This window comes from Toxotes jaculatrix, chromosome 10, assembly GCF_017976425.1.
Source record: "Toxotes jaculatrix isolate fToxJac2 chromosome 10, fToxJac2.pri, whole genome shotgun sequence".
NCBI lineage: Eukaryota > Metazoa > Chordata > Actinopteri > Toxotidae > Toxotes > Toxotes jaculatrix.
In genome coordinates, this window is record NC_054403.1 from 14,796,556 (window position 1) to 14,818,615 (window position 22,060).

Sequence of the window (22,060 nt, forward strand, 5' to 3'; positions counted from 1 at the left end):
TATCCTCCGGTTGTGATTTTGTTCAGCGATTTTCTCGTCCATACGAACCGAGCACTTTGTAGGACGCGAATTCTTTTCTTCCGTTCATGGACATGTAAACAGTACTTGGATCACTTGGTATTTGCTGGATCTGTATACTGACATCGGACAATGGAACAAAGCGGACAGGACTCCTGGCGACGAGGAAGGAAATGGGTTGCCTTCGTGTTGGCTGTGACTTTGATTTTAGGCAAGGCCTCTGGACAGATAAGATATTCTATATCGGAAGAAATCAAAGAAGGAACCGCTGTCGGGAACATAGCGAAGGATCTGGGAATTGATCCAAATATATTAAAAGCGAGGGGATTTCGCATTGTTTCTAGCTCCACTGAATCCCTTTTCCAGGTAAACCAAAATGATGGGATCTTATACGTAAATCGTAACATTGACCGAGAAGAAATATGCCAGCGGACCAATGTATGTTTGATAAACCTTAAAAGCGTGCTAGAGAATCCACTGGAGATCCATTATGTTGCAGTGGAAGTGTTAGACGTGAACGACCATTCGCCCTCTTTCCCAGAGAACAACAAAAGGCTAGAGATTTCAGAGTCCACTTTACCCGGAACGAGGTTTCAGCTGCATGCTGCTCTCGATCCAGATGGCGGTGCGAATTCAATTCAACAGTATAAACTAAGTCCAAATAATAATTTTCGGCTAGAAGTGAAAGATCGTGGGAAAGATGGAAAAGTGCCTGTTTTACAAGTACAAAGCCCATTAGATAGAGAAGCATCTAGCAGCCATAAACTGCTGCTGACAGCCTTGGATGGGGGTAAACCTCCCAAATCAGGTACCATGGAGATATTAATAGATGTTTTAGATGTGAATGACAATGCTCCAGTGTTTACAAAAGATGTCTATTCAGCAGAGATAAACGAGAATTCACCAACTGGCACTATAGTCATACGAGTAAACGCCACTGATTTAGATGAAGGTTTAAATGGCGAAGTTAGTTATTCTTTTGGAAATGTAAATAGCAAAGTGCGCGAACTGTTTGATGTCGACCCGAGCACAGGTGAAATAACTGTGAAAGGACAACTGGACTACGAAGTGGATGACAGTTATGAGATAGATATCCAAGCATCTGACAGCGGCGCTGTTCCCTTTAGAACGGAAAAAAGCGTTACTGTAAATATTAAAGACATAAATGACAATGCACCTGTGATTGACGTAACGTCACTGTCCGACAAAATATCTGAGGATTCTAGGCCAGGAACGACGGTAGCACTGCTTAGTATCACCGATCTGGATTCTGGCGTGAACGGAAAAGTTATCAGCTTTGTAAAAGGCGATGCACCTTTCACACTAACGCCTTCAATACAGGACAACATGTACGCTGTTGTGACAAAGTCACTGCTCGACAGGGAAAAGCAATCCATGTATGATGTAACAGTAATCGCGAAAGATGCAGGTGAACCTGCGTTAACATCCGAAAAGACTTTAAGAGTTGTTGTATCCGATGTAAACGATAAAAGCCCTGAGTTTTCAATGAGCCGATATAATTTTTATGTCAGTGAGAATAACCCCCCAGGAGTGTCGATATTTTCTGTAATCGCGTCTGATCGTGATGAAGGAGACAATGCTCTGATATCCTATCATATTCTCAGAGATGGAAGAGAAGAAAACAAAGTGACGTCATTTCTTAACATAAACTCTGAAACTGGAGACATTATGGCGCTGAAAAGTTTTGACTTTGAAACACTGAAAACTTTCCAGTTCCACGTTGTTGCGTCAGATTCTGGAACTCCGTCACTGAGCAGCAACGTCACGGTCAACGTGTTCATTCTGGATCAGAACGACAACGCTCCAGTCATCCTCTATCCACTCAGCTCTAACGGTTCTGCTGAAGGTGTGGAGGAGATTCCCCGCAATGTCAACGCAGGACACTTGGTGACTAAAGTCAGAGCCTATGACGCTGATATAGGATATAACGGCTGGTTACTCTTTTCACTGCAGGAAGTTACTGACCACAGTCTCTTTGCTTTGGACCGCTACACAGGACAGATCAGAACACTTCGCTCATTCACAGAGACAGACGAGGCTGAGCACAAACTGCTCGTACTGGTCAAAGACAATGGCAACGTCTCACTCTCAGCAACAGCTACTGTCATTGTCAAAGTTGTGGAGCCCAAAGAGGCTTTTGCTGCTTCTGATGTTAAAACTTCAGCAAAAGCAGATGAAGATGATAACGTGACTTTTTACCTGATGATAACTTTGGGCTCAGTGTCTGTGCTTTTTCTCATCAGTATCATTGTGCTGATTGCAATGCAGTGCTCAAAGTCCACTGACTATACTTCTAAATATCTACAAGAGACTAATTATGATGGGACACTGTGTCACAGCATCCAGTACAGATCTGGAGACAAACGCTACATGTTAGTTGGACCCAGAATGAGTATAGGATCTACTATAGTCCCTGGAAGCAATGCAAATACCTTGGTTATGCCTGACAGGAGAAGAACATCTATAGAGGTAAGACTTTAAAAAAAAGCTGTGCTTCCTTTACGAGCAAACACTTCTATTTGCCCTATAATGATATACATACTTGGACAAACAAAAGTCCAAAACCTTCTTATAAAAATGACCATGATCAACAGTAGAATCTCCAACCAACATGAACATCACAACATGTTGCCTTTCTGTTTTTCACAAAAGTTAGTGCTGTTCAGCTGTGACCACTACAAGAGTTATGAGTCTGCCAATGAGCACAATAGTGATCTCCCCCACCTTGATACTTCTGTTCTCCTGGCTCATATGTTTTACCCTGCTATAGTCTCAATACCTGACATACAGTACCAGAAACTGTAGCCTTTTTTTGTGCAGATTCTGACACCACCCTGCTACTTGCATTTCCAACCAACCTATATTTGCTGTTGCTATTATGCATTTGTTGGAGTATCTTGCAGCTGGATGGATATTTGACCACAGAGCTCTTTAGTTAAGGGTATCAGTTTGGTGGAGACCTGTGGCCGCTGTCCAAGGTACTGAAATATATCAGTAATAGAGTGATACTTCTTCAGAGGTATAAGTTTGCATTGGAATGTAGTAGATTCAACTGTTTAGATTATGGGAATAAAATACTGCTACTTCAAACAGCTTTAGGTGTTTTTGAAAGGATTGTTTTTAATATTAAACCCTCAAAATAGGTTTGTTAACAAAACAAATAACTGTGCCGTTGTATTAAAGAGTATGCTTTAATACAATTTCAAGTAGTATAAAATGTTGTCCTCTTGGTGTCACTGTAACATTAACGAGGCAATAAAAGAGGTCGTCCCTCCCCTGAAAAAAAGCTTTTGTTTGGTACCTCACAGCAGATGATACATCTGATGTAAGAACGAGAGGCGGATGAGACCGTGTGGTGGTCGGATAAAAAGAATTCATCATACGAGGGAAAGGTTCCTGTGTGTCTATGTTGTTAGATAACAATGGAGAGAAAAAGGGGATCGAGTGACTATTGTTGGTTTGCTTTTCATTTGTGTTTGCTGGTGTTTTTCGCAAAGCCGGCGCTGGCTGAATTGAGGTACTCTATTCCAGAGGAGGTGAAAGAGGGAACCGTTGTTGGAAATGTTGCCAAAGATCTTGGTCTGGACAAAACATCTTTGGCTGATCGACGTTTCCGTGTTGTGTCTGGATCTAAGGATACATTTTTTGAGGTAAACCCGGAAAGTGGTGCTTTACAGGTTCATAAGAAAATCGACCGGGAGGAGCTCTGCCACGGCAGTGGTGTTTGCTTAATGGAGCTTAAAATTTTAGTCGAAAACCCTTTGGAAATGCATCATGTCGTGATAGAAATTACTGATGTAAATGATCACTCCCCCAGTTTTTCTGAAAAGCTACAGACATTTGAAATAGCAGAGCATTCATCTCCGGGAACGCGATTCGAGTTACATGCGGCCCGTGATCCTGACGCTGGAATTAACTCTATCCGTACATACACATTAACACCAAATGATCATTTTGAAATAGAGCTTAGTCAAAGCGATGAAGATAAAATACCATTTTTAGTGCTGAAGAAGTCCTTAGACAGAGAACAAAAGAATAAACACTTGTTATTTGTTACAGCAGTTGATGGAGGTAAACCGCAAAGATCAGGCACACTCAACGTTTCCATTACTGTACTTGATAGTAATGATAATCGTCCAATGTTTAGTCAGGACACTTATCAAATAGAAATATATGAAAATGTTCCAGTTGGCGCTGCTATCATAAAAGTGAATGCAACAGATCCAGACGAAGGCAGTAATGGGGAAATAGAGTACAGTCTCAGCAAAACATTAGCACGTAAAATCTACGAGTTATTTGAATTGGATAGTTTAACTGGACAAATTAAAGTGAAAGGGTCACTGGACTTTGAGGAGTCGGAGATTTATAAACTAGAAGTCCAGGCATCTGATAAAGGGCAACCTCCATTAACAGGAAGGTGTAGAGTCATTATAAAGATAAAAGACGTCAATGATAACTCGCCGGAAATAGAAGTCACATCATTGTCGAATACAGTTTCCGAAGATTCAAAGCCTGGCACTGTCATCTCTCTCATTAGTGTAACAGATAAAGACTCTGGTGTTAATGGAAAAGTAATTTTACGTATAATCGATGACGTCCCTTTTGAATTAAAACCCTCCTATAAAGAAAACATATATTCAGTTGTCACTAAGGAATTTTTAGATCGAGAGGAGGTGTCACATTATGAAATAACAATAAAAGCCACTGACTGTGGTGAACCTCCCTTATCTACTTCTAAAACTCTGAACATTCAAATATCAGATGTAAATGACAATAGTCCACATTTCGAAAAAAATCCCTTGCAGTTTTACCTGGTAGAAAATAACGTGCCTGGAGCGCCAATATTTTCTGTAAGCGCAACGGACAATGATGTGAATGAAAATGCTGTTATTTCGTATAACATTGTTAGAGGAGGGAGTGAAAATGGTATAACGTCATCTTTCCTCAATATAAATTCAGATAATGGACAAATATCCGCGCTAAAAAGTTTTGACTTTGAAACACTGAAAACTTTCCAGTTCCACGTTGTTGCGTCAGATTCTGGAACTCCGTCACTGAGCAGCAACATCACAGTCAACGTGTTCATTCTGGATCAGAACGACAACGCTCCAGTCATCCTCTATCCACTCAGCTCTAACGGTTCTGCTGAACGTGTGGAGGAGATTCCCCGCAATGTCAACGCAGGACACTTGGTGACTAAAGTCAGAGCCTATGACGCTGATATAGGATATAACGGCTGGTTACTCTTTTCACTGCAGGAAGTTACTGACCACAGTCTCTTTGCTTTGGACCGCTACACAGGACAGATCAGAACACTTCGCTCATTCACAGAGACAGACGAGGCTGAGCACAAACTGCTCGTGCTGGTCAAAGACAATGGCAACGTCTCACTCTCAGCAACAGCTACTGTCATTGTCAAAGTTGTGGAGCCCAAAGAGGCTTTTGCAGCTTCTGATGTTAAAAGTTCAGCAAAAGCAGATGAAGATGATAACGTGACTTTTTACCTGATGATAACTTTGGGCTCAGTGTCTGTGCTTTTTCTCATCAGTATCATTGTGCTGATTGCAATGCAGTGCTCAAAGTCCACAGACTATACTTCTAAATATCTACAAGAGACTAATTATGATGGGACACTGTGTCACAGCATCCAGTACAGGTCTGGAGACAAACGCTACATGTTAGTTGGACCCAGAATGAGTATAGGATCTACTATAGTCCCAGGCAGCCATGCGAATACACTAGTGCTCCCTGACAGAAGGAGAACATCTGGAGAGGTAAGACTTTGAGATCTTACAAGTTTGGTGATATCTTTTCACGTATGGCTGATCTTATTTGAGAATTGTAGACTTGTCTGATTCAGCATGTTTAAACCATGCTCCAGTTTGCTTGAGACATAAGCTATTGTGTCCTTTGTTTTCATAAGAACAGAACAGTTTGTCAGTTGGCTATAACGTTTGACTGCAGCTTCATGCTTCTTTTTGCAAGAATCGTTGTATGATGCACAATTTTGTCTTCGCTTCTCTCACTTGCAGACTCCTTTATACGCACCTGTATACTCTCCAAGTCATTTAATTCTATATAATGAAATCTTTCCTCCCATTGATGGAATACAAAAACCAAATGCTTTACTTAATGGTGGTCTTCTTGGGGCAATGTGGGGGCAAAGAGCTTTGTTATTGACCATTTATAATTGTAATCAAATTCTAAACAATGCCTACCTGCTCTGATATGCTGTTAGCTACTTTTATTGGTGTTATGTCTCATCGCTGTGCAAAAGGTTTGGTAATTAAGGACACAAACAATGTTTTTAAGACAGAAAAAGCTACCCGTCCGCCTGTCATTGCTGTCCATGGTGCTGAAGTTCACTGGCTTTACTGGTTTTGAACAAGTATTCGAGCAATGCTAAGATACACAGTGAATCATTGGTACTGTTTTCTTCTCTGATACTTCATTTATATTGCCACATACAGTAAGAGTGGTAGCTATTTAAAACCTTGCTGTGTATACCGTTTCACTGATTCAGGCTGATTTTCCTTGATTTGTTTCTGTGTGTAAGGGAGGCAAAGACAGAGAAATAACAAACAACGTATATCGCTCTAAGGACTCTGAGCCCTGTCTGTGGTATTTAAGTGTCCGTGGTGTTGCTGGTTTTCACAGTCTCTCTGGTCTGCCGTTTAAACGACTTTTAATCGTCTAAAATGTTGTCCTCTTGGTGTCACTGTTACATTATTTTGGCCAATAAGGACCTAGTCCCTCCCCCAACAAAGCTTTTGTTTGGTACCTCGAAGCAGAGAACACATTTGATATAAGGGTGTGAGTCGGATGAGACGGTGTACTGTGTTTTCTGAACACGCGATACTAAACGGGTCGGATATACTCATTTGATTTGCTGCAGAAACAGGATCCTGTGTGTATATGTGTTGTTGGAATACGATGGGGAGCAAAAGACGATTTCGAGCAAAGGACCATTGGTTTGCTTTTCATTTTTTCTTATTGGTGATTTTCGGAAAGCGGGCTGCGGCTGAATTGAGGTACTCTATACCAGAGGAGGTGAAAGAGGGAACCGTTGTTGGAAATGTTGCAAAAGATCTTGGCCTGGACAAAACATCTTTGGCTGATCGGCGTTTCCGTGTTGTGTCTGGATCTAGAGACGCTTTTTTCGAGGTAAATCCAGACAACGGTGCTTTACACGTCCATAAGAAAATCGACAGAGAGGAGCTTTGTCAGGGCAGTGGTGTTTGCTTAATGGAGCTGAAAGTCCTTGTTGAAAATCCGTTGGAAGTACACTATGTAGTTGTAGAAATTACTGATGTAAATGATCACTCCCCCAGTTTTTCTGAAAAGCTACAGACATTTGAAATAGCAGAGCATTCATCTCCGGGAACGCGATTCGAGTTATATGCGGCTCGTGATCCTGACGCTGGAATTAACTCTATCCGTACATACACACTAACACCAAATGATCATTTTGAAATAGAAGTTAGTCAAAACGACGAAGATAAAATGCCATTTTTAGTGCTGAAGAAGTCCTTAGACAGAGAGCAAAAGAATAAACACTTGTTATTTGTTACAGCAGTTGATGGAGGTAAACCGCAAAGATCAGGCACACTCAATGTTTCCATTACTGTACTTGATAGTAATGATAATCGTCCAATGTTTAGTCAGGACACTTATCAAATAGAAATATATGAAAATGTTCCAGTTGGCGCTGCTATTACAAAAGTGAATGCATCAGATCCAGACGAAGGCAGTAATGGGGAAATAGAGTACAGCCTCAGCAAAACATTAGCACGTAAGGTCTACGAGTTATTTGAATTGGACAGTTTAACTGGACAAATTAAAGTGAAAGGGTCACTGGACTTTGAGGAGTCGGAGATTTATAAACTAGATGTTCAGGCATCTGATAAAGGGCAACCTCCATTAACAGGAAGGTGTAGAGTCATTATAAAGATAAAAGACGTAAATGATAACTCGCCGGAAATAGACGTGACATCATTATCAAATACAGTGTCTGAAGACTCAAAGCCTGGCACTGTTATTTTACTTGTTAGTGTGACGGATAAAGACTCTGGTATTAACGGAAAAATAATTTCAAGCATAACCGAGGAAGTTCCTTTTGAACTAAAGCCCTCCTATAAGGAAAACACATATTCAGTTGTCACTAAGGGATTTTTAGATCGAGAGGAGGTGTCACAGTATGAAATAACAATAAAAGCCACAGATTGTGGTGAACCTCCCTTATCCTCTTTTAAAACTCTTAATATTCAGATTTCGGATGTAAACGACAACAGTCCACATTTCTCCCAAAATCCATTACAGTTTTACCTGTCAGAAAATAACGTTGGTGGAAAGTCGATATTCTCTGTTAGTGCAACGGACAAGGACTTGAATGACAATGCAGCTATTTCATATCACATTGTGAGAGAAGGGAGTCAGAATGACATTTTGTCTTTCCTGAATGTCAATCCTGATAATGGACACATCACCGCACTAAAAAGTTTTGACTTTGAAACACTGAAAACTTTTCAGTTCCACGTTGTTGCGTCAGATTCTGGAACTCCGTCACTGAGCAGCAACGTCACAGTCAACGTGTTCGTTCTGGATCAGAACGACAACGCTCCAGTCATCCTCTATCCACTCAGCTCTAACGGTTCTGCTGAAGGTGTGGAGGAGATTCCCCGCAATGTCAACGCAGGACACTTGGTGACTAAAGTCAGAGCCTATGACGCTGATATAGGATATAACGGCTGGTTACTCTTTTCACTGCAGGAAGTTACTGACCACAGTCTCTTTGCTTTGGACCGCTACACAGGACAGATCAGAACACTTCGCTCATTCACAGAGACAGACGAGGCTGAGCACAAACTGCTCGTACTGGTCAAAGACAATGGCAACGTCTCACTCTCGGCAACAGCTACTGTCATTGTCAAAGTTGTGGAGCCCAAAGAGGCTTTTGCAGCTTCCGATGTTAAAACTTCAGCAAAAGCAGATGAAGATGATAACGTGACTTTTTACCTGATGATAACTTTGGGCTCAGTGTCTGTGCTTTTTCTCATCAGTATCATTGTGCTGATTGCAATGCAGTGCTCAAAGTCCACTGACTATACTTCTAAATATCTACAAGAGACTAATTATGATGGGACACTGTGTCACAGCATCCAGTACAGATCTGGAGACAAACACTACATGTTAGTTGGACCCAGAATGAGTATAGGATCTACTATAGTCCCTGGCAGCCACGCGAATACACTAGTGCTTCCTGACAGGAGGAGAACATCTGAGGAGGTAAGATTGTTTATTCTCACGGCTTAAATTGTGGTAATGGGATATACATTTATTTTCTTAAAATTTAAAAGTATAAATCTTTGGGGAATGGGCTTTTGGGTGACTCTGATTGAAAGTGTAGCTGTCCAAGGTGCTGAAGCATTTACCTCTGTGTGTTTCATGAAGCCACGACTTATTGTATGTGCACAATATTAGTGTTACGGTGAAGTCAATATCATTTTAAAATAGCAAACGACTCTCATATTTATGGGGAAACAAACTATCTGGAAAGTGATCACTTGGTGTCAGTATCTGAGCAGAAAAGTGTTTCAAGAGAAGCCTTTTGTCAGAGATATGGGTCCTCCCCTTTGTGGGATGGGTTTTCACATTTTAGCACTGAATGCATCCTTTAGACTCACAGCGAATATTCGGCATCTGCGATTTGGATAATACACTGCAAACTATACATATTATTCTAGGTATATCTATTTTGGATTTTGTAAAGGAAACGTTCCTCTGAATTTTTGAGATTTATGTGTATCTGCGAGGTATGGAGAAGAAAGGACCTGGAACGTTGAGAGAGCAATGGCGGTGGATCGCTTTCATTGTTTCGTTAATTTTGCTGTGGAGCAGAGCTTCGGCGCACATCAGATATTCCATCGCCGAGGAACTTAAAGAAGGAACTGTTGTTGGGAATATAGCGAAGGATTTGGGATTAGAAATGAACGCGCTGAAAGAGAGGGGATGTCGTATTGTTGAGGGTTCATCATCAGAGTCGTTTTTTCATGTAAACCAGAACGATGGGATATTGTATGTTGACCGAATGATTGACAGGGAGAAGGTTTGTGAGCGGAGCAGCGTGTGTTTGATCAATCTAAAAACTGTGCTGGAAAACCCTCTTGAAATTCATTATGTGACCGTGGAGGTGCTGGACGTAAACGACCACTCTCCCAGCTTCTCAGCGAAAGAATCCCGTCTCGAAATTTCAGAGTCAGCTTTACCAGGCTTGCGACTACAGCTGCAAGCAGCACACGATCCTGATGTTGGTCAGTTTTCGGTCCAGGAGTACAAACTTAGTCCTAATGATCATTTTCGTTTAGAAGTCAAAGATCGTGGAAAAGATGGAAAAATACCCATATTAGTTTTAGTAAAGACGCTGGACAGGGAAACAAAGAAAAGTCATAAGTTACTTCTTACAGCTATTGATGGAGGCAAACCAAGCAAATCCGGAACAGCTGAACTCACTGTTGACGTCTTAGACATCAATGATAATATGCCGGTTTTCAACGAAGAAACATACTCAGTGCGTTTGGAAGAAAATGCTCCAATTGGCACAACAGTTATAAAAGTGAACGCAACTGATTTAGATGAAGGAGCCAATGGTGAGATTATCTATTCATTGGGCAATAATGTGAATAGCAGAATACGCGAACTTTTTCGCGTTGATCCGAATACAGGTGACATAATTGTCCAAGAGCTGATAGACTTTGAATTAGAGGAAAGTTATGAAATTGATATACAGGCGTCTGATAAAGGATCAGCTCCTTTCAGAACAGACAAAAGTGTGTTGGTGAATATTGTTGATTTGAATGATAACACACCGCAGATAGAGGTTACATCATTTTCAAAGGCAATACCAGAAGATGCAAGACTGGGGACCACTGTGGCTTTAATCAGTGTTACTGATAAGGACTCTGGTCTTAACGGGAAAGTTATTTGCTCATTTAATGAGGATGTCCCCTTCACATTATCTCCTTCAACACAAGACAACGTGTATTCTATAGTCACAAAATCGCCTCTGGATAGAGAAAAGCAGCCTATATATGATGTTACAATTGTTGCAAAAGATGCAGGAGTGCCTTCGCTGTCGTCTGAAAAAAGCATTACTATCGTTATATCAGATGTGAATGATAACAGCCCAGAGTTTTCAGCGAGCCCTTACACATACTATGTGACTGAGAACAACGCTCCAGGAGCTTCACTGTTTTCTGTGAGGGCATCAGACCGCGACGAGGATGACAATTCTCGCATTTCATATCATATTTTAAGAGATGGAAAAGAGAATACTAAACTCCATTCAATCAATCTAAACATAAACTCAGAAACTGGAGACATTATGGCGCTGAAAAGTTTTGACTTTGAAACACTGAAAACTTTCCAGTTCCACGTTGTTGCGTCAGATTCTGGAACTCCGTCACTGAGCAGCAACGTCACAGTCAACGTGTTCATTCTGGATCAGAACGACAACGCTCCAGTCATCCTCTATCCACTCAGCTCTAACGGTTCTGCTGAAGGTGTGGAGGAGATTCCCCGCAATGTCAACGCAGGACACTTGGTGACTAAAGTCAGAGCCTATGACGCTGATATAGGATATAACGGCTGGTTACTCTTTTCACTGCAGGAAGTTACTGACCACAGTCTCTTTGCTTTGGACCGCTACACAGGACAGATCAGAACACTTCGCTCATTCACAGAGACAGACGAGGCTGAGCACAAACTGCTCGTACTGGTCAAAGACAATGGCAACGTCTCACTCTCAGCAACAGCTACTGTCATTGTCAAAGTTGTGGAGCCCAAAGAGGCTTTTGCAGCTTCTGATGTTAAAAGTTCAGCAAAAGCAGATGAAGATGATAACGTGACTTTTTACCTGATGATAACTTTGGGCTCAGTGTCTGTGCTTTTTCTCATCAGTATCATTGTGCTGATTGCAATGCAGTGCTCAAAGTCCACTGACTATACTTCTAAATATCTACAAGAGACTAATTATGATGGGACACTGTGTCACAGCATCCAGTACAGATCTGGAGACAAACGCTACATGTTAGTTGGACCCAGAATGAGTATAGGATCTACTATAGTCCCTGGCAGCCACGCGAATACACTAGTGCTTCCTGACAGGAGGAGAACATCTGAGGAGGTGAGTAAATATTTGTATTTGCTGTTTAGAGTATTTCAAATATCACTTTCGTCATAACCGTCCTCAGCCATTGGGCTGAAATCGGATAGAAACTGAACCGACGTGAGGAACCTTCTCACTCATACTACTCCAAAGTATGAATTTTAGTAAAGATCAGTTTAAGATGTTGTATTATCACGTACATTCACAAGGTGGCAGTACCTTATCATTATAACGCCTAATAACGTCTCAGCGAAGGATACACGAGTCCCCCCATAATGCGTCCAGTCTGGTTAGACAACATTTAGCTGGCAGATTCGGAATGAGCGCACGGTGACTGTTTTCGTATTTTGTAAAGTATATTTCATTTCAAGTAATTACATATATTTTTTGCTGTGGTGGAGGCACGAATCTAGACAAGTGGAGAATGATGGACGCGTTCGGATTCGTACTCTTGCCTCAAAATATGAAACAAAGAGGACGGGATTCATGGCGACCACGATCGTTGCTCGCCGGCTTGGTTTTGCTTTTATTTTTCAGAGCAGCCTCTGCACAACTGAGGTACTCCATAACTGAAGAACTCAAAGAAGGGAGTTTTGTTGGGAATATAGCTAAAGATTTGGGAATAGACCTGAACGTAATGAAGCAGAGGGGATTTCGTATTATGCCTGGCTCGAGTGAACCTCTTTTTAAGATAAATGAAAATGACGGTGTCCTTTACGCAAACCAAAAAATAGACCGAGAAGAGGTATGTAAGGATAGCACTGTGTGTGTAACTAACCTTAAAACTGTTCTCGAAAACCCACTTGAAGTTCATTATGTCACCGTGGAGATAACAGATTTAAACGACCACTCTCCCACATTTCCAGAAAAAACAAAGAGGCTTGAGATCTCAGAGTCTGCGTTGCCAGGGGCACGATACCAGCTTCAAAATGCCCATGATCCGGATGGTGGCACAAACTCTGTCCAACAGTATAAAATTAGTCAGAATGACCATTTTCGTTTAGAGATTAAGGATCGAGGAAGAGATGGTAAAACTCCGATTTTACAGCTACAGAGACAGCTAGACAGAGAGGCCAAAAGTAGCCATACATTGGTGTTGACGGCTATAGATGGCGGAAACCCCCCCAAATCAGGCACAGTTGAAATATTCATAGATGTTCTAGATGTAAATGACAATATGCCAGTATTCACCAAGGACACATATTCAGCAGTGCTCGAGGAAAACGCCCCAATTGGAACAACAGTTATCCAGGTTAACGCAACCGATCTGGACGACGGTACAAACGGAGAAGTGGTTTATTCATTTGGCAGCGATGTAAAAGGTAAAATTCGAGAACTGTTTGATATCGACTCTGTTACTGGGGAGATCATTGTGAAAGGTCGTGTAGACTTTGAGGAACAAGACAGCTATGATATTGATATACAGGCCTCTGATAAGGGAAGTATTCCATTCAGAACTGATAAAAGCGTAATCATTAAAATTGGGGATACAAACGATAACTCTCCCGAGATAGAGGTGGCATCATTGTCAAGTGCAGTTTCCGAGGACTCTAGACCAGGAACAACCGTAGCGCTTATCAGCATTACCGATTTAGATTCTGGCATGAATGGAAAAATTATTAGCTTTTTGGCCGAGGACAACCCTTTTACATTAACTCCATCAATACAAGATAACATGTTTGCTGTCGTCACTAAATCACTGCTTGACAGGGAACAGCAATCAAGATATGATATTACAATAATCGCTAAAGACGCAGGTGAACCGGCCTTGACATCCGAAAAGACCATAAGCGTATTTGTGTCAGATACGAATGATAACAGTCCAGAGTTTTCACTGAGCCCCTACACGTTCTACATCACTGAAAATAACCCCCCAGGAGCCTCTGTGTTTTCTGTAAGAGCGTCTGATCGTGACGAGGGAGATAATGCGCTTATTTCATATCATATTCTCAGGAATGCAGGTCATGAAAACAAAGTGACATCGTTTCTTAATATCAACTCAGAAACTGGAGACATTATGGCGCTGAAAAGTTTTGACTTTGAAACACTGAAAACTTTCCAGTTCCACGTTGTTGCGTCAGATTCTGGAACTCCGTCACTGAGCAGCAACGTCACAGTCAACGTGTTCATTCTGGATCAGAACGACAACGCTCCAGTCATCCTCTATCCACTCAGCTCTAACGGTTCTGCTGAGGGTGTGGAGGAGATTCCCCGCAATGTCAACGCAGGACACTTGGTGACTAAAGTCAGAGCCTATGACGCTGATATAGGATATAACGGCTGGTTACTCTTTTCACTGCAGGAAGTTACTGACCACAGTCTCTTTGCTTTGGACCGCTACACAGGACAGATCAGAACACTTCGCTCATTCACAGAGACAGACGAGGCTGAGCACAAACTGCTCGTGCTGGTCAAAGACAATGGCAACGTCTCACTCTCAGCAACAGCTACTGTCATTGTCAAAGTTGTGGAGCCCAAAGAGGCTTTTGCAGCTTCCGATGTTAAAACTTCAGCAAAAGTCGACGAGGATGATAACGTGACTTTTTACCTGATGATAACTTTGGGCTCAGTGTCTGTGCTTTTTCTCATCAGTATCATTGTGCTGATTGCAATGCAGTGCTCAAAGTCCACTGACTATACTTCTAAATATCTACAAGAGACTAATTATGATGGGACACTGTGTCACAGCATCCAGTACAGATCTGGAGACAAACGCTACATGTTAGTTGGACCCAGAATGAGTATAGGATCTACTATAGTCCCTGGCAGCCATGCGAATACACTAGTGCTTCCTGACAGGAGACGTACGTCTGAAGAGGTAAGAACAATAGATTGACTCTTTCTCCTGTCAGCTTTAATGGCCTAATTTTCCGATCTCTCAATCTTAAATGGATGACAATTTGAAGTTTGTGTGCATCTTTTTGTTTTGTGGTTTGTATTTATTAGATCGAATTAATTAATATCCATAGTTATGAAGCAAACATTACTGACTTGCTTTATAGGCAAACACTTTCACAAGATAAATGGGAGGAGAATGCTTTCATACAATTATCTGACTCTTAGTGACTTCTCTCGTGCAGGTTTGGGCAATTTGTGTGCATCAGTGAGGTTTACTGGCAAACTTCAATATCTGAACTGAGTGGTTATATATGTGCACTTACTGGTAAAACTAATTGCATCGCATCTTCTGATGTCTGGTGCACACTGGAATGAGACACGTGTGGAGTATTTCTCATTATTTAACCTCGTGCTAAATTTATTATCCCTTTTGCCAAACTAAATAGTTTTACGACTGCAATCTTCTCCATCTTTTCGTGGAGTACGTCTAAAAAAGCATTGGTGGTTCAGCTGAGTGCAGGCTGTTGTTGTCCGTGGTGCTGAAACAGTCTTAAGCAAGTCCCGCTCATTTATAATATGGCATCAATAGATAATATAATGCTAAGTAAGGGTCCATGCATGCATGCAGTGCTTGATTAATTAAGGTGTAGGGGTATTTTTGCTTCCTCTGTGCTTTATAAAAGGGGATATGACAGATTGCTTTTCTTCATTTTCTCCCTCCAAAGCTTCCTTTTTCGTGCAAAGTCATATTTTAAATACATTTTTTACTCTCAGTTCAAATGCAGGAGTGCAGTGTGATTCTCGATCACTTGGTGTCAGTATAATGACAAATAATGCTTCCACATATTTTCGTCATAGCCACTAGACCCATCCCCTTCCTCTCAAACCATCCCTGACAGAGGCATTTACGTGCTAACGGCTTGAACGCACGATTTGTCTTAAATTAAACCTCCTGCTGTTTTGGAGAACGGTTGGATTATGACATCAAATGTGACGGAAGAATTTTACGTTGGTACACGAGTATAGGTCTTTGAAAGCTGTCTTTATTTTGAATGTTTCATCTTCACATCATGGAACAAAGAGGACGCCACACATGGAGAGAGCGGACAAAGTGGATTACCTACATAATGGTTTTGGTTACGTTTTGGAGCAGAGCTTCGGGGCAAGTACGATATTCTATCGCTGAGGAAGTGAAAGAAGGAAGTGTTGTTGGAAATATTGCGAAGGATTTAGGTCTCGATAAGAGCACGCTGAAAGAGAGGGGGTACCGTATTGTCTACAGCTCGACAGAGCCTCCCTTTCGAGTGAATCAGGACGACGGTATCTTGTATGTGAACCGAAAAATTGACAGAGAGGAAGTGTGCGACCGGAGCAAGCTTTGCGTAATCGACTTAAAAACCGTGTTAGAAAACCCACTGGAGGTCCACTATGTAGCGGTGGAGATTCTGGATGTAAACGACCACGCACCAAGCTTCCCCGAAAGTGAAAAGATGTTGGAGATTTTTGAATCTGCATTACCGGGAGCAAGATTTCAGTTACAGGCTGCGCGTGATGCTGATAGTGGCTCATTATCCGTTCAGCAGTATAAGCTGAGTAGTAATGAACATTTTCGTTTGGAGGTGAAAGACCGCGGAGAGGACCGTAAGACTCCTAGTTTAGTTCTCCAAAAACCACTTGATAGAGAATCCGTCAAGACTCATGTGTTACTTTTGACAGCCACTGATGGAGGTAAACCTCCAAGGTCCGGTAACATGACAATAACTGTTGATGTCTCCGATGTTAATGATAACCCCCCAGTTTTCACACAGGATTCCTATCATGTACAGTTAAAGGAAAATTCTCCTTACGGCACCACTGTTATTCATGTAAATGCAACAGATCTGGATGAAGGTTCAAATGGTGAAGTTGTATATTCATTTGGTAATGATGTGGATGCACGTGTGCGTGCACGTTTTAATTTAGATCCAGTGACTGGAGTGGTTACTGTAGCGGGAGCCATAGATTTCGAAGAGAGTGGTAGATATGAGATTGACATCCAGGCATCAGACAAAGGTGCGGCTACACTGACAACAGATAAAACCGTCATAATAAATATTGTTGACGTAAACGACAACGCGCCAGAGATTGAGGTGACGTCTTTTTCACGTGCGCTCCCGGAAGATTCAAAACCAGGAACCACAGTGGCGTTGATTAGTGTTAAAGACTCAGATTCTGGTCTCAATGGAAAAGTGATGTGTCACATAAGCCAAAGTCTTCCTTTTCTGCTCACTCCATCTTTACAGAATAACATGTATTCTCTAGTAACTAAACTGCTTTTGGATCGAGAGCAGCAATCGCAATATAATGTAACAATTATCGCTAAAGACGCAGGCGAACCATCCTTATCATCAGAAAAAACTATAAAAATAGTTGTGTCAGATGTGAATGATAACAGCCCTGAGTTTTCACAGAACCCATACACTTTCTACATAACTGAGAATAACAAGCCGGGAGCGTCTATTTTATCAGTGACAGCCCGTGATGATGACGAGGGAAGCAATGCTCTTATTTCATATCATATTTTGAGAGATAGGGGAGGAGATAATCTGTTTACTTCATTTCTCAACATCAACTCTGAAAATGGAGACATTATGGCGCTGAAAAGTTTTGACTTTGAAACACTGAAAACTTTCCACTTCCACGTTGTTGCGTCAGATTCTGGAACTCCGTCACTGAGCAGCAACGTCACAGTCAACGTGTTCATTCTGGATCAGAACGACAACGCTCCAGTCATCCTCTATCCACTCAGCTCTAACGGTTCTGCTGAAGGTGTGGAGGAGATTCCCCGCAATGTCAACGCAGGACACTTGGTGACTAAAGTCAGAGCCTATGACGCTGATATAGGATATAACGGCTGGTTACTCTTTTCACTGCAGGAAGTTACTGACCACAGTCTCTTTGCTTTGGACCGCTACACAGGACAGATCAGAACACTTCGCTCATTCACAGAGACAGACGAGGCTGAGCACAAACTGCTCGTACTGGTCAAAGACAATGGCAACGTCTCACTCTCAGCAACAGCTACTGTCATCGTCAAAGTTGTGGAGCCCAAAGAGGCTTTTGCAGCTTCTGATGTTAAAACTTCAGCAAAAGTTGACGAGGATGATAACGTGACTTTTTACTTGATGATAACTTTGGGCTCAGTGTCTGTGCTTTTTCTCATCAGTATCATTGTGCTGATTGCAATGCAGTGCTCAAAGTCCACTGACTATACTTCTAAATATCTACAAGAGACTAATTATGATGGGACACTGTGTCACAGCATCCAGTACAGATCTGGAGACAAACGCTACATGTTAGTTGGACCCAGAATGAGTATAGGATCTACTATAGTCCCTGGCAGCCACGCGAATACACTAGTGCTTCCTGACAGGAGGAGAACATCTGAAGAGGTAAGCTTATTCTGACAGTAGCTGATTATGTTTTCTGGAGGATGAAGGCTAAAGCATGTCTTTAGTGAAAGTGTTAATTCATTACTCATTTTTATTTGATCGTTGCTGGTTGAAGCCGTCCGCTTTCACTGTCCTTGGTGCTGATTTTCCTCACAAGAATGTGCGACTATGTCTATGGACGTCACAAGTACCGTGCTTTTCATTAACGACCCCTAACTGTAAGGTTGATATTTTAAATGCTTCTATTTAAATATTCCCCGTACGTTTCAAACACTTAGCTTGAAAAGCTGTGGTCGTGTTGGTCGCGGTGCTTTTGCTATGGGGTTTTTGTGTGGTTATATTATGAGTAGCTCTACTATTGCCTGTAGTGGTCGAACGTGTGGAAAATTTGTCATTAACCAAAGTTGCAAAATGTGCCAAATCCTTTTCTCGTTGTTAGAAAGTCAGAGCAGATCTGTTTTGCTCTGATGACATCAATTTGAGGATATAACGCCTGTATGCATTTTACGATTATCTTTAAATTGTTAACTGACTGCTGCAATCTCTGTAAAGGACAGTTTCAACGCTTGGTGTCAGTGCAGTTCAGTGATTCTGTGCATCTGGCAGCACTTGACGTCACGAGCTTTATTTGAACCAAGCCCTTGCATTTGTCTAAGAGATCACACTTGAGCGTGAGAACGGGACTGCCAGCGACGAGTGTATTTTATTTCCAGCAGTTCTTGGTAATAACAGACACTGGGCATCGTTCTGGACCATGACGCACTGATTCTGCGAAAAAATACAACGTATTTAATGGACTGTACTTTATCATTTTTAAATCATGGAACAAAGAGGAGGACGAAAAGCATGGAGGGGCCCACAGTGCTGGTTTGCCTTTGTGGTGGTTTTGGTTGTTTTATGGACCGGAGCTTTCGCGCAGATCAGATATTCGATTCCCGAGGAGGTTGAAGAAGGAACCGTGGTTGGGAATATAGCTAAGGATTTGGGACTAGATAAGAGCTCCCTCAAAGACAGAGGATATCGCATTGTAACAGGCTCAACTGAACCCTTGTTTCAGGTGAATCAAAACGATGGTGTCCTGTACGTGAAAAGAAGAATAGACAGGGAGGTGGTGTGCGAACGGACCAGTCCGTGTTTGATCCAGCTGAAAACCGTGTTAGAAAACCCACTGGAGATTCACTACGTAGCAGTGGAAATACTTGATATAAATGATCACTCTCCAGCTTTTCCAGAGAAGGAAAAAAGGCTTGAGATTTCCGAGTCGGCTCTAGCAGGAGCGAGGTTTCAGCTGCAAGCTGCGCGCGACCCCGATGTAGGCCAGTTCTCCATTCAACAATACAAACTCAGCCATAACGAGTACTTTAGAGTAGAAGTCAAGGACAGAGGTGAAGACCGTAAAGTGCCGTTTTTAGTCCTGCAGAAGCAGTTGGATAGAGAAGCAGCTGGGACACATAAGCTACGTCTCACGGCCGTTGATGGAGGAAAACCGGTGAAGTCTGGCAATATAGAAATAATCGTGGATGTGCTTGACATTAATGACAACTCGCCTGTGTTCACGAACGAGCTGTATTCTGCCACACTCAGAGAAAACGTTCATGTTGGTACTGTGGTGATTCAGGTAAACGCTACTGATTTGGATCACGGTGCAAACGGCGAAATAATATATTCATTTGGTAACGAAGTTGATTCAAAATTAATGGATCTCTTCAGTATAGACCCAAACACTGGTGAAATCCAAGTCGCAGGTCCCATAGATTTCGAAAAAAGTCGGAGTTATGAAATTGATATAAAAGCATCTGATAAAGGACAAGTTCCTCTAACGACTGTCAAAAGTGTGATAATAACTGTTATAGATGTTAACGATAATGCTCCCGAGATAGAGGTGACATCTTTTTCTAGCTCTATTAAGGAGGATTCAAAAATAGGAACTACAGTGGCGCTTATTAGTGTTAGTGATTTAGACTCTGGAATCAATGGTAAAATCATTTGCACAATCAAAGAAGATGTTCCTTTCACTTTAACTCCATCATTACAAGAAAACATGTACGCTGTTGTAACCAGTTCGCAGCTGGACAGGGAAATGATTTCTCAATATGATATCACAATTATTGCTAAAGATACAGGTGAGCCAGTATTTTTAACTGAAAAGACTATAAGTGTCGTTGTATCAGACGTTAATGACAACAGTCCAGAGTTTACATCAAACCCTTATACATTTTATATCACCGAGAACAACAGTCCCGGAGCGTCGGTATTTTCAGTAAAAGCCTCTGATCGTGATGAAGGTGATAATGCTCTCATATCGTATCATATTTTGAGAGATGGAAGTGCAGACAAACTGTCCTCGTTTTTAAACATAAACTCTGAAAATGGAGACATTATGGCGCTGAAAAGTTTTGACTTTGAAACACTGAAAACTTTCCAGTTCCACGTTGTTGCGTCAGATTCTGGAACTCCGTCACTGAGCAGCAACGTCACAGTCAACGTGTTCATTCTGGATCAGAACGACAACGCTCCAGTCATCCTCTATCCACTCAGCTCTAACGGTTCTGCTGAAGGTGTGGAGGAGATTCCCCGCAATGTCAACGCAGGACACTTGGTGACTAAAGTCAGAGCCTATGACGCTGATATAGGATATAACGGCTGGTTACTCTTTTCACTGCAGGAAGTTACTGACCACAGTCTCTTTGCGTTGGACCGCTACACAGGACAGATCAGAACACTTCGCTCATTCACAGAGACAGACGAGGCTGAGCACAAGCTGCTCGTGCTGGTCAAAGACAATGGCAACGTCTCACTCTCAGCAACAGCTACTGTCATTGTCAAAGTTGTGGAGCCCAAAGAGGCTTTTGCTGCTTCTGATGTTAAAACTTCAGCAAAAGTCAACGAGGATGATAACGTGACTTTTTACCTGATGATAACTTTGGGCTCAGTGTCTTTGCTTTTTCTTATCAGTATCATTGTGCTGATTGCAATGCAGTGCTCAAAGTCCACTGACTATACTTCTAAATATCTACAAGAGACTAATTATGATGGGACACTGTGTCACAGCATCCAGTACAGATCTGGAGACAAACGCTACATGTTAGTTGGACCCAGAATGAGTATAGGATCTACTATAGTCCCTGGCAGCCACGCGAATACACTAGTGCTTCCTGACAGGAGGAGAACATCTGAAGAGGTGAGATTGTTTAAATGCATTTTTTAAACTTTCGTAGTCTCATACTTTCATCCCCTCTATCAGAACAGTTCAGACTCCATAATCGAGTTGAGGTTCTGCACTTTATCCATGTTGTGTTTTTACGTTGATGTCGTATCTTGTCTAATTGTAACTTCGAAAAACCACTTCCAGGTTGGTCATTTAAAATTGCAGAAGAGCAAATGAAGGCTCATTTATTTCACATTGTTGTGTCAATAACTCACTTGGCCATGAACACTACATGATAAAAAAGGGTAAACTATAACATCCTGTAGAATTACAAGTAGAGTATGTCTTATTGTCATCATTTGCCACTTATCTGGGTCCGGGCCCAGGTCGTGCGGGCAACTGCCGCCCAGTTCGCAATGTACCGAAGTACAAGGTCTTATT

General features: G+C 41.8%; 7 protein-coding genes across 7 annotated transcripts in view; all 7 read left to right on the forward strand.

Moving 5' to 3' along the window:
• Positions 1–147: 147 nt before the first annotated feature.
• On the forward strand, positions 148–2,520 carry LOC121188190 (protocadherin gamma-A11-like). Its single transcript, XM_041047803.1, has one exon. The coding sequence runs from the start codon at positions 151–153 to the stop codon at positions 2,518–2,520; it is 2,370 nt and encodes a 789-aa protein (XP_040903737.1). The 5' UTR covers positions 148–150.
• A 941-nt stretch (positions 2,521–3,461) lies between these two features.
• Positions 3,462–5,825, forward strand: LOC121188111 (protocadherin alpha-8-like). The gene has a single exon (XM_041047684.1). It carries the CDS (start codon positions 3,462–3,464, stop codon positions 5,823–5,825), a length of 2,364 nt encoding a protein of 787 aa, XP_040903618.1.
• A 1,147-nt stretch (positions 5,826–6,972) lies between these two features.
• Positions 6,973–9,351, forward strand: LOC121188112 (protocadherin alpha-8-like). Its single transcript, XM_041047686.1, has one exon. The coding sequence runs from the start codon at positions 6,973–6,975 to the stop codon at positions 9,349–9,351; it is 2,379 nt and encodes a 792-aa protein (XP_040903620.1).
• A 493-nt stretch (positions 9,352–9,844) lies between these two features.
• LOC121188113 (protocadherin alpha-8-like) lies at positions 9,845–12,277 on the forward strand. The gene has a single exon (XM_041047687.1). The coding sequence runs from the start codon at positions 9,854–9,856 to the stop codon at positions 12,275–12,277; it is 2,424 nt and encodes an 807-aa protein (XP_040903621.1). The 5' UTR covers positions 9,845–9,853.
• Positions 12,278–12,626: 349 nt separating this feature from the next.
• Positions 12,627–15,038, forward strand: LOC121188176 (protocadherin alpha-3-like). The gene has a single exon (XM_041047788.1). It carries the CDS (start codon positions 12,627–12,629, stop codon positions 15,036–15,038), a length of 2,412 nt encoding a protein of 803 aa, XP_040903722.1.
• A 1,072-nt stretch (positions 15,039–16,110) lies between these two features.
• LOC121188178 (protocadherin alpha-3-like) lies at positions 16,111–18,486 on the forward strand. Its single transcript, XM_041047790.1, has one exon. The coding sequence runs from the start codon at positions 16,111–16,113 to the stop codon at positions 18,484–18,486; it is 2,376 nt and encodes a 791-aa protein (XP_040903724.1).
• An 805-nt stretch (positions 18,487–19,291) lies between these two features.
• Positions 19,292–22,060, forward strand: part of LOC121188169 (protocadherin alpha-C2-like) — a 132,260-nt gene continuing 129,491 nt past the window's right edge. The window contains exon 1 of the mRNA XM_041047767.1: positions 19,292–21,652. Within this exon, the coding sequence (XP_040903701.1) occupies positions 19,292–21,652 (2,361 nt within the window). The remainder of the gene's footprint in view (positions 21,653–22,060) is intronic.